The sequence below is a fragment of the Dermochelys coriacea genome, chromosome 10, assembly GCF_009764565.3.
Source record: "Dermochelys coriacea isolate rDerCor1 chromosome 10, rDerCor1.pri.v4, whole genome shotgun sequence".
Classification (NCBI taxonomy): domain Eukaryota; kingdom Metazoa; phylum Chordata; order Testudines; family Dermochelyidae; genus Dermochelys; species Dermochelys coriacea.
In genome coordinates this window covers 4,316,646-4,330,411 of record NC_050077.1, presented here as the reverse complement: position 1 = coordinate 4,330,411, position 13,766 = coordinate 4,316,646, and the positions used below count along the sequence as shown (strand labels likewise).

At 44.8% G+C, this 13,766-nt stretch overlaps 2 protein-coding genes across 3 annotated transcripts in view; one reads left to right on the top strand and one right to left on the bottom strand.

Annotated features, from left to right (window-relative positions):
• Window positions 1-3,198, bottom strand: part of RPS2 (ribosomal protein S2) — a 23,829-nt gene extending 20,631 nt beyond the window's left edge. Inside the window, exons 1-2 of one of the 2 annotated variants that reach the window (XM_043493784.1) lie at window positions 3,191-3,198; window positions 1,147-1,152 (exon numbers count right to left, since the gene is read on the bottom strand). The gene's annotated coding sequence lies outside the window, so the exon portion shown is untranslated. The remainder of the gene's footprint in view (window positions 1-1,146; window positions 1,153-3,190) is intronic. The other variant, XM_043493783.1, reaches the window with a different exon arrangement.
• TBL3 (transducin beta like 3) overlaps window positions 1-13,766 on the top strand; it is a 20,390-nt gene extending 6,624 nt beyond the window's left edge. The window contains exons 7-22 of the mRNA XM_038420314.2: window positions 660-830; window positions 1,219-1,294; window positions 1,432-1,528; window positions 2,200-2,411; window positions 3,565-3,706; window positions 4,584-4,642; window positions 5,468-5,571; window positions 6,465-6,615; window positions 7,472-7,702; window positions 8,592-8,662; window positions 9,825-9,981; window positions 10,401-10,459; window positions 10,985-11,088; window positions 12,144-12,215; window positions 12,877-13,035; window positions 13,491-13,766. Of these exons, the coding sequence (XP_038276242.1) occupies window positions 660-830; window positions 1,219-1,294; window positions 1,432-1,528; window positions 2,200-2,411; window positions 3,565-3,706; window positions 4,584-4,642; window positions 5,468-5,571; window positions 6,465-6,615; window positions 7,472-7,702; window positions 8,592-8,662; window positions 9,825-9,981; window positions 10,401-10,459; window positions 10,985-11,088; window positions 12,144-12,215; window positions 12,877-13,035; window positions 13,491-13,609 (1,984 nt within the window). The 3' untranslated portion in view covers window positions 13,610-13,766. The remainder of the gene's footprint in view (window positions 1-659; window positions 831-1,218; window positions 1,295-1,431; window positions 1,529-2,199; window positions 2,412-3,564; window positions 3,707-4,583; window positions 4,643-5,467; window positions 5,572-6,464; window positions 6,616-7,471; window positions 7,703-8,591; window positions 8,663-9,824; window positions 9,982-10,400; window positions 10,460-10,984; window positions 11,089-12,143; window positions 12,216-12,876; window positions 13,036-13,490) is intronic.

Genomic DNA, 13,766 nt, shown 5'->3' with positions numbered 1-13,766 from the left:
AGAAAATCTTCTTAGCCTCCCTTTTCCATTAGGGAAACTAGCAGAGACAATTTTCCACCCAGGTGTTCTGTCTGAAATAAGGAGCAGCAGCTTGGGAATCTGGGTTTGTGACCCCAATTCTGTTAGCAGATCTTGCTGTACAATTGCAATCACTGCCAATCTTTTTAGCCCCATCCCCATCTGATCATTAGTATTATCCTGAGATGACTGAGTAAGAAGTGCGTTCTGGGTAAGGGGAATGAAAATGACTTGTACTGAGCAGATCCAAAACTATTCTCTGTTTCCAATTTTTGATCTGCTAATGGAGGGACCAGGGCTACAACTGGCTATGCTTTGGCAGGAAAAGATAGGGAGGGAGATGATATGGTTAAGGAATTCTGTGAACTCAAGTTGAGACACCCACAATTGACAATTTATGGACTCTGTAGAGCATTTCCAAGGGCAAAGACCTATTGTAAATTTTTTCAGTGGGCAGACTGTGGATAAACGAGATTCCACAAAGGAGTGCAGTAATTTAACCCCAGTTTAGATAATGTGAATGATCTGTCATAGATGCTAGATATTTACGTTATTGCCGTATCAGAGACGATGCTGGTTGATTTGTGCCTGCATTGTGTTAATCTCTCTTTCCCTCCCTCCCTCCCTCCCTCCCTCGCTAGCATCGTCGAGTTCCATCCCGATATCTCCCGCTTGCAGCTCTTTTCCTCCTCAATGGACTATAAAATCCAGATCTGGGACCTGAAATCCAGCAAGTGTATCGCCTCTCTCAACGGCCACTACAGTGCTGTCACCTCTCTGGCTTTTGCTGCAGATAAGGACACACTCATCAGGTAGACTTATGAGCTTATCAGATCTCCATTTAGATTCTCCATTTAGATTCCTCATCCCCAAGAAACATATGGCATTCTCTTGCTGCCCGTGGGGTTTGCTATTGAGGGAAGGAAGGGGTGACAATACAGCACATTGAGGCTCAGGTGGGGCTCCGAGAGAGAGATGTTGAGGGTCTGGGTTTCACCTAATCATGCTCTGTGCCTCAGTGTCCCCATATGTTAATTGGAGTTAATACTGAACTACCTCACAGGGTTGTGTGTGGCTTTGTTCATCCCGCGCCTGACCTAGAGAGGGGTTGACTAGCCACAGCTCCACATCTGACTTTGCTTTGACAGTCTTGGCTGGAAGGTGCTGATAGTGAATTTTTCTTTATAACATTTATTGCAGCTCTGGTCGAGATAAAATCTGTATGGTATGGGACTTGAAAACAAGAGAAGCCAAGAGGACTGTCCCTATATATGAGGTGAGATTACTTCCCCGGTGGTATATGACTTCTAGTCAGGAGAAAAGGGACCTGCTCATGATTCCAAGTGGTTACTCAGGCTGTTAAATTAGACTTATCTTTTATTGCACCTCATTGTTTGTCAATGTCTCTCACAGAGTGTGGAGGCTGCAGTATTGTTACCCGAGGATGGAGATTTCTCACACTTGGGTGTGAAGAAACGAGGGCTTCACTTTCTCACAGCTGGCAGCAAAGGTGAGTGAGCCCTTTGAAATTTCTTGTCTTGTCGCTGCCAGACTCCAAGGTGTAAGAAGAAGTAAATTACACTCTGTGGCCAGCCATTGTCAGGGCTCAGCATTATTCAGATTGTCTTGTATCTGTTGAAAGCCAGGTCCAGTTCAATGAACCTGTTCTGTCACTCTTGGGATATTTAAGGCACCACTTTCTCCCCCTCCCCATTTCTGCTAAGCCTTTACAGTCCCAGATACCACGGTGATGAGTGGGGGATGAATGTCTGCTCAGATTTCATAGTCTAGATTTAATGTAGAAAACACCTTCTGTTTTAGGCATCATGTTTACATGAGAAAATTGCACTGGTTTAAATGAAATTGAGTTTTAAACCAGCGCAAACCCCTCTGTAGACACTTCAGTGTGAGTGGCTTATTTTGGTTTAGCTTAAACCTGTTCCTAATCAATTTTAGCTAACCTTAAATAAGTTTGGCTTAGACCAAAGTCAGAGTGTCCAAGCAGCCTTTGACATCCAGGGAACTAAATCAGTTTAAAAATCACACTGTTACGTAAACCAGCACAGCTGTCCCCTGTAGACAAGGCTGGAGTTTGAACGGACACACCTTGGAGGACTTTTCTGAGTATACTATGCAGGTATTGTAATGCAACTTACAGGCAGTGTACATCCCATGCATTAGGGGTCCTGCATATCTGGGATGCCGCCACAGCTGCCTGCGTGTACACCCAGCCCGTGCCCTACCAATGTGTGGACTCCAAGGAGAAAGAACAGGGCAGTGCACACAGTCTGACTCACTGCATGCTGGTGCCGGGGAAAAATGAGATCGCAACTGTGACTGCAGAGCATAATATCATCTTCTATGATGCCCAGACACTTCAGCTCAGGAAGCAGGTACCATGTACCAAACCTCAGTGCCTCTTCTCTTCCCCCACCGTGCCTTGGGACAACTCCATGTTCAATGACAACATTTTGTCTAATGGTTCCATCTTCCCCAGCTGTTGCTACATATAAAACGATGGGGTCTAAATTAGCTGTTACCACTCAAGAAAGAGAACTTGGAGTCATTGTGGATAGTTCTCAGAAAACATCGACTCAATGTGCAGCGGCCGTCAAAAAAGCTAACAGAATGTTGGGAATCATTAGGAAAGGGATAGATAATAGGACAGAAAATATCATATTGCCTCTATATAAATCCATGCTATGCCCACATCTTGAATACTTGAATACCGCGTTCAGATGCGGTCACCCCATCTCAAAAAAGATATATTGGAATTGGAAAAGGTTTAGAAAAGGGCAACAAAAATGATTAGGGGCATGGAACAGCTTCCGTATGAGGAGAGCTTAATAAGACTGGGACTTTGCAGCTTGGAAAAGAGATGACTAAGGGGGGAATATGATAGAGGTCTGTAAAATCATGACTGGTGTGGAGCAAGTAAATAAGGAAGTGTTATTTACTCCTTCTCCTAACACAAGAACTAGGGGGCACCAAATGAAATTAATAGGCAGCAAATTTAAAACAAACAAAAGGAAATATTTTTTCACACAATGCAGTCAACCTGTGGAACTCCTTGCCAGAGGATGTTGTGAAGGCCAAGACTATAACAGTTATTATGGCCGTTCTTATGTTCTTACCCTTTTCTCCTTGGTACTCAGATCTATTTCCAATGCACAGAGCACAGGTTTGATATGGTTTCTTTGGGAGAGCTTTGCAATGTACTGATTTGGAGCCCATGCAGTATGAACCAAAGACCTGGCATCAGGAGTTATAGGTTGTTCTTTGCAGGGATTTCTTCTTAAAGAAATGAAACGGAGATGAAAGGGCAGTGAGGGACAGACCATCGAGGAATGCTCCACATCCTTAACTGTCTATGTATTTAAATGGAGGCTGTGCTATGTCAGATTGTTTTTAAGCATGGCATCAGATAAAAAATCCCGAGGAATGCACATGAATGCAGTGCTACCAACCACCATGGCTGTCATTTGGGTCTTCTCTCGCCAGCTCGTTCCTTGCCTGTTAAGCTGTCTCTTGTTTTGTTGCCCTCAGTTTGCAGGTTACAATGAGGAGGTTCTGGATGTGCGGTTCCTTGGCCCTGCTGACTCTCACATTGTTGTGGCTACCAACAGCCCTCAGCTGAAAGTGTTTGAGCTGGCAACATCGCACTGCCAGATCCTGTATGGCCACACAGGTATGCAGGGACCTAGAGACTTGTCAGCTCTGCAGTGGGCAGTGAGGAACTGTGTGGGTCGCCCCTGGATCAGGCTTCTCTCCTCCCAAGACTCATCTGTGTGGAGGCTGCAGTGCCCTCTAGTTCTCCAGAGCAGGATGGAGGCATCTGCTCTGTGGCGGTGTGTGTGGAAGCTCCCGCTGCTCTCCATGCTGTCCCTGTTTTGCATAAAAAGAAGCCTTTATTCTCCAGGGCTGCTGGTTTAGCATCTTTCGCCAGCACTGAAATCTTCTTAAATTCTAGATAGGGTGAGTGGAGGCGAAGACCAACTCTGCGTGGTAGTGCACTTTGTGACTGCAAGCGTCTAATCAAATCACACCAGGTCCACAAACTTAGCCAAGTACTTACTGGCAAACGGCAGAGTCCACAGTGTAGGTGTGTTTTTAAGTCCCGCAGAGCTTCTTCTCACCCCTGCTGGGTGGCGGACTGCATTATTTCATGCATGTCTGTTGTCTAAATACAATATTTTGTTGCTGCCCCTCACGTGTGGGAGGTGCTCCCTGTAACCATCCACAAAACTCATTATCCTTCAAAACCCTTCTTAAAACTCCCCTTTTTTTTTCATAGCCATCACGGCAACTTGGCAGTGGTTAGCACTGGTCTCAGCACTACTGGGCGGAGTATGCTGACCAGTATTTCCATTGTTTCCTTGCACTGCCCCATCTGTCTGCCTCCATCTGTTAGCTCTTGTTTTATATTTGACCCTGCTCTGAAGAGCTCAGAATTCATCTTTTTATTCTGTTTGAAATAGGCCTAGGACAATAGGGTTCTGGCCCACAACTAGGGCTCCTAGGCGCTACAAATAATTAACAGTAATCGCTGCCGTCTTTCCTTTCAGAAACGGTTCTTGCCCTGGATGTCTTCAGAAAGGGCTTGATGTTTTCTAGCTGTGCTAAGGTAATATAATATTTCCTTTCCTGAATGCTTAGGAAGGCCTATTGCTTACAGTGATCTTTATCGTTGTGGGCAGTTTTCTGCTCATTGTCCTTGATTTTGGAAAGGGCTTTTGTACTGATGGAAACTTCTGTCCACCTCACCTTTGAAATAGACATTTCATAGATATCCAAGCTCTTTTTAAATCCTATTTCCTTATTCCTATCATTTTTTTAACATTGTCCTTAGAAAAATATGGGTTGGTTTTAGTATACTGTCCCAACAGGAAATCCCAGTTGTTTGATCTTCAGTATTCGTGCTACTGTTAGTAAGTCTCTCTCTCCAGCATGTGAGCTCAGAGCTATTAATTGCTGCAAAAGTGGCTGGGAGCAGTGTGTAGCATAGATGATCAGAAATGAAGTAACTAACGTAAATTTTAGCTTACCATTAAAATTAACTTTAATTTGTGTCGTTTAGTTTGCAGAAACGGAGACTTAGGTTGGATTAGGATAGTTTTCTAACTCTGAGAATAGCTGAGCACTGGAAAAGGATAATAGGGAGGTTGTGGAATCCCCTTCAAAGATTTTTAAGCACAGGAGAGTGAATTTAAGTAATCTCTTAAGTCCTACATTTCTATGACTCTATGAATATTGCTTGGACTGTAAGCTGGAATCCCTCATTACAGTTTTCTATCTGTGCCCTGAGGTGGTGGTGATGAAATGACTGCAGGCACAGATTTTTTTTATTTTTTTTTATTTTTTATTTTTTAATACCAAGCATACTGGCTATTAATACTACTCTGTTCACTTGTCAGAAAAGTATAACTGTTTCTCTCCTTTCCTGTTTCAGGACAGAAGCCTCCGGGTTTGGCGGATGGATAAAGCCGGCAAGGTGGTCTGCATGGCCGAAGGATTGGGTCACGCCCATGGAGTGGGTGCACTCTCTTGCTCAAGGTAATGGAGGCATCATTCTTCTTACATGTGGTCTGTGTTCACAATGAAGAAACCACAGTCTGTGTAAACTAAGGCGGCTGCCTCTGCAATGGCCCAGGGCAGTCAGGATGAACGTGTTGGCTTGTAATGTGATAAAGTTGGAAGAGAGGCATTTTTAGTCCACCCTGTTGCCTCCAACCCCAGCTCTTATATTTGCTCTTCTCCTCTTTGTTCACCTGGTTCAAGTTTGTCTAGAAGAACAAAAAGCTGCAGGAGCCTTGGTCTGTCTAGCTCCTGGATTACGTTACAGTGAATTAGACGGGGAAGGGTTTGGGACAGAGGAGAAACACTGAGATAAGATTCAGAGTAGCAGCCGTGTTAGTCTGTATTCGCAAAAAGAAAAGGAGTACTTGTGGCATCTTAGAGACTAACAAATTTATTAGAGCATAAGCTTTCGTGAGCTACAGCTCACTTCTCACAAAAGCTTATGCTCTAATAAATTTGTTAGTCTCTAAGGTGCCACAAGTACTCCTTTTCTTTTTACTGAGATAAGAGAACTTGCTGAGAAAACTTGCTTGTTTATAAACTTGTTTCCTTTCTTCACATTTGTATCTTTTTGCAGCCCAATTTCTGTATTCAAAAAATGCAATTCAGTAAGTGAGATTTGGCCCAGAGGAGTAATGGTGCCTGTGGCAAATAGCTGAACTGTGGGGTCTGTTGTAAGGGTTGAAATGAAATGAACTGAAGCTTTGGAAAACATTAAAACACTGAGCTGTTTGAAATCTCAACTGAGTGCATAGGATGGCGCTAGAGAAAGAAAAGCCATTTTCTCTGTGCAGGTGAAGCAATTGTTTTGCTTTATTGCATTTGACATTTTTCCTTTTCCTATTCCCCCTCCCCCCCCACGCTTCCAGAATGAAAGAGAGCTTTGTAGTCACCACCAGCCAAGACTGTACGATCAAAGTCTGGAATCTCCCAGAGTCCCTCACTGCCAAAGCAAAAGCAGGCTTGGTCTCCAGCCCTGAAATCCTTCATGCCCACGTGACGGAGAGGGGTCATGACAAGGTAAAATCTCAGCAGACTTGAGAAGGTTCTTTTTCTGTGAAAGCTCAACGAGGCAGTTCTTGTGTTCTGTGCTTTGAGTGCCTTTGGCCTCAAGGTTCAGTACTTTGTAAAACATATGTTTATGGATTCCAGGCAATAACGTGACTGATGAAATAACTTCCACTGACATCAGACAAGGAAAATCAGTGCTTTATTTGTAAGGTGGAGGCTACGGAAATCCCCCCGAAACCATTTGTTCCTTTCACTAAAAAGAAAAAAATTCCCAAAGTGATTTGAGCATTGGCCTGCTAAACCAGGGTTGTGAGTTCAATCCTTGAGGGGGCCATTTAGGGATCTGGAGCAAAAATTGGGGATTGTGCCTGCTTTGAGCAGAGTGTTGGACTAGATGACCTCCTGAGGTCCCTTCCAACCCTGATACTTTATGTATTTTTCTCCCCTCTTTGTCTGTGGCTTTCATTCAGATGTTTTAGTTCTTCTCTAGGAATCTCAGATCAGGACAAGAAACAGATTTGTGTCTGAGACTGATAGAGTTAGTGGGACTTGGCCTGGGGGCACCAACATATAAGCATAGAACAGCTGCACAAAAGGAAAGATTTCATGTGCTGGGGAGATCACATCATGGGAAAATGTTGTATTTAGTTTCTAGTTGAGCTGGAACAGAATAGATCTTCTCAGGTGTGTTAGCTGTAAAACAGGTAAAGTCCCAGGAACAATGAATCTTGAGGTCTCAGAATGAGCATAGCCAGAACTTGTACCTCTCTCGCTCCTCCGTTCTCAGCCCTGGGCTAACCAGGTGTTTGCTTAGTGCTGGCAAAAGAATTTCACTGCTTTGTTCCTTCTGTGTGACTTTCTCTAGGATATAAATAGTGTGGCGGTTTCTCCAAATGACAAACTGATTGCCACTGGCTCACAGGACAGGACGGCCAAGCTGTGGTCCTGTCCTGATTGCTCTCTGATAGGCATCTTCTCAGGACACACGCGTGGGATCTGGTGTGTGCAGTTTTCTCCTGTGGATCAAGTCTTGGCCACCTCCTCAGCAGATGGCACTGTGAAGCTGTGGGGACTTCATGACTTCAGCTGTCTGAAGGTAATGAAAATTCATACTCCTGGGTCGTCTAGACATACACTGAATGTGGCAGAAATTCATCAGGGCTGCTCCAGACAGACACGGCTTGGCCAGATTAGCAGAAGTGTAACATCACTCCCATGATGAGGGAAAAGCTGTTCAGGCCTGGGTTTGTTCTCCAGGCCATCAAGATCGGAGACCTGCAAAGGCAGCAAGCCCCTTAGCGGTACTCTTGAGTAACCTGCTTCCTACTCTGGCCAACCCAGGAGCAGTGCAGGCAGGATTGATGTGACACTGCCAGGATCTTGGAGGAAATGGGCATAGAACAGAGTAATTTGCCTCTTGGTCTTCAATGGAGAAACATCTCTCCAGTCCGTCAGTCTGTCTCATTATTAGAAGGAGGAGGATGACGCTAAATTGCACTCATCTTATTGCATGCTCCTACTTTTAGATAACTTAGCAGTCCGAGTGCTGTGATCCCCATTTGGCTCTTCCCCGGTGGTGGTATCTCCCATCTTAATGTTTGCTTGACACAATAAGAAGGTGAATCAACTTTTCAGCAGCTGACTGATCCAGTTAATGTAAATGTCTCACTCTGATCACACTATGTGGGATTTATCCTTGGATTGCATGTTCAAGCAGTTACACTAAGGTCTGTAAAGTAGTATTGGGATGCGTCTTTTCTTCCCTCATATCTCTCCCACCCTGCAGCAAAACACAAGTTCCGGGGATATGGTCTGCCTGCTTGGAACTTCTTTATCTAGAATCTGGGTACAGATTTTGTTCTTGTGAAAGAAGAGCGCCATTCCAAACTGCCTCTTAGCCCCAAACAGTGAGGCAAGGTTTCCCCTGTGACCTGGCTGTCTAATATTCTGTTACTTCTTTTTATACTTACTGTTTTCCACCCCAGACTTTTGAAGGTCACGACGCCTCTGTGCTGAAGATAGTTTTCGTGAGCCGTGGGACACAGCTGCTTAGTAGGTAAGACCTTTCTCTGGGAGCCTAGGGAAAGCTAGGCCAGTGCAGCGAACTGGCAAACAGAGGCTTGAGCAGGAGGTTGAGTTGTTGATTTGATGATCCCCTTTCTCGAGGAGAGAGGTGTGCTTGGCAGGTGGGATTCTGACGAGAGAGGGAACCACATTCAGCTCTGGAGGAAGCAGGTGAAACTCCCATTGAAGTCAGTGGGAGTTGGACCTGCTTACACTGACATTGGATTTGGTTCTTAAACCAGCAACCAGAAGAGTCAGCACCAGCCGCCTTGACTGTAGCCCTTTCCCAGAAGTGAATTGTAAGTTCACCTTGCTGATGAGAAAATGCGGGATTTCTGCTCAGCTTTCCTAAAGTGCTAGTTCCGCTCCTATTTGTCCTCCAGTCTAGCACCTGTGCTGCTGTGTTCCAATAACCTCCACTGAACTATCTGGGACATGAGATGTACCCAATATGTGAGCAGCTCTGGAGGGGCATTTCACCTATTGTAGCTGGCATGAGCAGCAGAGGAAGGGTTAATCAGCCAAAGGGAAACGAATGCAGAACCCTCAAGGAAAGGATTTTCTGCCTTTACTGGTTATAAACCGAAATAAAACCTGAATGAATGATCTTTACACTGTCCAAGCAGAGAAATGGAAAAAAACAATGAACTACCTACACAGTGAGACGTAAATTGGGGTTTAAAACTCTTAGTTCAGAGAAGAATGGTTCAGTGGCTAAAGTGCTAGCCTGGGTCTTGGGAGACACTGGTTCATTTCCCACATCTGCTACCAACTTCCTGTCCCTGGCAAGTCACTTACTCTCTCTGCGCCTCAGTTGCCTGTCTGTACAATGGGGATAACAGCACTGCCCTGCCTCCCAGAGGTGCTGGGGGAGGGTACATACATTCGGATTCTGAGTGCCTCAGATACTGCCATGATCGGTCGGGGCTATGTGAATAGCCGGGATGGAAAGAATACCCGAAGGGGATGTTCATAGCATCATTTGGTTTAGTTTGAAATGATTTTTAACCTGACAGGGTCCCTTGATGGTTTGAGAGTGTCGCTTTTACCAAACCCTCACTTCTGACAGGATGTCGCAGAGCAAGAATAGGACTGTCCAGTGCCGATTTAAGTCTAGGGGTTTACGTTTGGTTTCTCTTTCTCCTTTCCAAAAGCGGTTCTGATGGGCTCTTGAAACTTTGGACAATTAAAACAAATGAGTGTGTGAAAACATTAGACGGTCACGAAGATAAAGTGTGGGGTCTCCACTGTAACAAACAGGATGACCTGGTCGTGACAGCATCCAGCGATTCCTGTGTCATCCTGTGGAAGGTATCGTACATGGTCCTCCTTCAGTTTGCTTTAAGAAAAGAATTGAGGGAGTGTGGTCTAGTGGTCAAAATCCAGACTGGGAGCCAGGCTGCCTGAGTTCTGCTTTCCTCATCCTCCCGATCTGTAAAATGGGAATAGGTAGATACTGGTTTCGGCCAAGGCTCCAGAACAGCACTGGCCACTTCTCTCTAAAGGCAGGGACAGAAAATGGCCCTGAGCAGCCTGCAAGCAACGAGAGGCATAACGGGAGCACCAGCGATGGCTTGGAAGGGGCCAAGTCCATGGTGCTGTAAATAATTTGGGGAGCAGCTAGATTCAGCATTTGAGACCCCACATAAAGATCTTGCTAAAGAGAATAAAGAGGAAATCAAACTCTGTTTAAGCAAGACTGACAGCGGCTGTGTTGTGATCTGTTAAAGGATGTCACTGAAATTGAACTGGAAGAGGAGCAAGCTAAGCAAGAGGAGCAGATTATGAAGTGAGTAACCCTGAGCAATACTATGGATAGTATATTGTCTCTTGTCATGTGCCATCCCCATGAAACTACACTTAAAGCCGTCCCATTCCTTCTTATTCATAAAGCAAAGCTGTTGTTTATCTGGTTGTCTGCCCCGTAATCTCTCTTAACCTACAGCAGTGGATGAAGAGACTATCTTGGCTTCCCATAAAGTCTTTATATAATAACTATTAACTTGGAAGTCCATGAACTTCAGGGTTCTATACTGCTGCGATAACCCAAGTCAGACCATTGAAACTTACTCATCATTCATTTTCTCCTGTGTCAGACAGCACAGAATAGCTCAGGAAACCTTTTAACATAATGCCAGGATAATTATCAACACAATGATGGCACTGAGATTTTCACTGGGAAGCCTACTTTATTAACTTCTTGACATTAAATCTCTACGCATTGTTACCATTGAATTTGCTGCATTCTGTATAACATTTTGTTCTGTCAAGTAAATGAACATCTGACAACCTCTTCTTCCTGATTGCATTACAGAGATCAAGAGCTTTCCAACCTGCTCCATGAGAAAAAATACCTGAAAGCTTTAGGGCTAGCAATCTCTTTGGATCGGCCACACACAGTGCTGACAGTGGTCAAGGGTAGGTATCCACTGTCAGTCAAAGTTCTTTCTGGTGTCTTCCAAATCATCCCCTTCTGTCAGGTAAAAGAGACAGAAACCCAGAGTCCAGGAGCCTCCCACTTCTATTTTCCCCTTTTCTTGTCACCTCTATTTTCTGATTTGAAATCACCAATGCCCCACTGCATTGTGCCCAACAGCAAGTGTTTCCTCTGATCTCACAGCACAAGCACATCTCAGAAAAGGTCAGAGCATGACCGATGTTAAACACAGCACTGTACAGGCTTCAATGGCTCCTGTAAGCATCATGCACAGTGACTGATTGTCCAGGAGCAGTGGGCCTTGAATTAGCGGACAGGGCAGCTTTCATCCCTAAAGCCAACAGCCTCAAACCACAATCTTTATTGAGGTTAATTGTTACTTTGCAGTATTTGTCTGCATTTTAAATGAGCACCTAGGTCATGGCAGTTACTCCACAAGCAGCTCTTCTCAGTGCTGAGAGTCAGGTTGCTGATTTGGTTTTCCTGAAGATCAAATTCAGGTTTAGAGTTTGGCAGAGAAACTAGGCCTAGCTTTCATGTTTTTTCATTGGTGATGAGGAATTGGGCTGATCCAGGGTACTGACATAGTACAGTATCCTAAACGTTCTCTGATCGTATGCAAAAAATGGTTAAAAGAACACAGGAGATCTGGGGCAGAGGCAGAGAGAGAATCCAATTCTCTAGGGCAGCATTCGGTTGCCTTAACCATATGATCATGTAATTAAAGACTGTATCATAATGCATCCGCACAAGGGGCCAGAATTAAGGTTTCACGGGCAACACTGGTATTTCCTAACTTTGGAGTGTTTGAATTTGCAACCTTCATAACAAAACCTTATTTTGTGTGTAGGTAAGTTCCTAGGCGCACACCTGTTTTCGCAACAGCACACCTTAGGATATAGTGTTGCACACTCATTAAATATCCCAAATTGTTGGAAACTTCCTGCTTCCAAAGCTTGGCTTCTTATTTTTAATCTTTTTATTTTCTAGAAATTAATCTTATCATTATTTCCTGTCTCTTCACTTTCCCTTTTAGTTATCCTTAAGGAAACCAACGGGAAAGAGAACTTAGAAAAGAACATCCTTAGACTGCGGAAGGATCAGAAAGGTTGGTTGAGCTATTGTTCGTATGACTAAAAGAGTATTTTAGATTAGAAGCCTGTTTTCTGTACTGAAACTAGAAGGACTAGAATCTTCACTCTTCATCACTGATCTCCCACCCTCACCAAGCGTGGCTGCTGCAATCAGTAAGGGTGGCCAGTGGTGATGTAGGCCTGAGCCTGCTACAGGCTGGTCTGTGGCCACAGACCACAGCCATGCAATGATCCTTTGCACATTGGTAGCATTTTCCATCCAGGTGTGTCAAAGCATCACAACGCCGCTAGGAGGCAGCCATGTTCTATTAGCCCTATTTTTACAGATGTGGAAATGGCGGCACATAGGAGAATAAGTAACTTGCCCAAGTTGGGTCAGGAGCAGAGCTAGGAATTTAGAACCCGGACACTTGTATCCCTGTCACCGTCTCTGTTCACAAGGCCACTTCCATATGTTACTGATAGGTTGACTGACAACAACTAGTGTCACAGTCAATCCAGTGAGGGACTTGATATACAGTTACTATTGGCCCCCAAGCTTGTCACTCGGTCATGCCTGGCCAGCCGGATATGAAAACAGATCCCTCCTGAACTGGCATCTCTTGTGGGGTGATGTTGCCCTTGAGATTGTGTGTGTAAACTGCACACACCTGAATTACTGGCTTTTCTCTGTAGAGTCAGTGTTGAAGTTTTTGGTGACCTGGAACACAAACTCTCGAAACTGCCACGAGGCTCAGGCTGTCCTTGAAATCCTCCTAAAGCATGAAACGCCAGAGTGTCTCCTGCAGTATGAGGGGATTAAAACTGCTGTGGAATCCCTTCTGCCTTACACCGGTGAGTGACAAAAGAGACCGCATCTCGGCTCTGTTAAAACGGTGGCACTGTTGTCTCAGGGGCTCACTCATCCAGAGGTGCTCCTGTGGCAACTCCCCCAGCACCAGCATCGCCAGCACGCAGCGCCTGATCTCAGCTGTGCCCTAGAGCCAGGTATCTGAGCTGTGCCTTGGACACAGAGAGCTTGTAGACAACAGAACACTGCAGTATTGCCAGCTGTGTTCGGCCATCAGCCCTTCCATCTTCATTCCTGTGCACTGTGGAATGCATTATTGCTTCATGGCGTCTTATTACCAGCACTGAAACATAATTTTTCAAAGTCTGTGAAGATGATACACACTCAGCAGCCTCTCCTTCCCCCTTAGCCTCAGTCAGGGCAGAGAAGAGAATTCTTCCTGATTTTCCTTGAACTTAACCCTTTCTGTTTAGCCATAATTTTTCTTTCCTCTTTGCAGAGCGCCATTTCCAGAGACTAGGCCGCTTAGTACAAGCCTCCATGTTCATCGATTTCATGTGGCAAAATATGAGACTAGCAGATGTGTCAAAGCGGGAAGAGGACATGAGTCTGGGATGATCTATATGCTGCTTGCAGTATACTGAGGGGAATGACTGGCGAGCCAAGGGCACGCACACTGCCTGAAAGTGCCGGACGCTAATGTTACTTGGCTCTTCCAGCCCACGTTGCAGTTTGAGTATTTTTATAATAAATATTTCAAGTTCGATTTTATAAA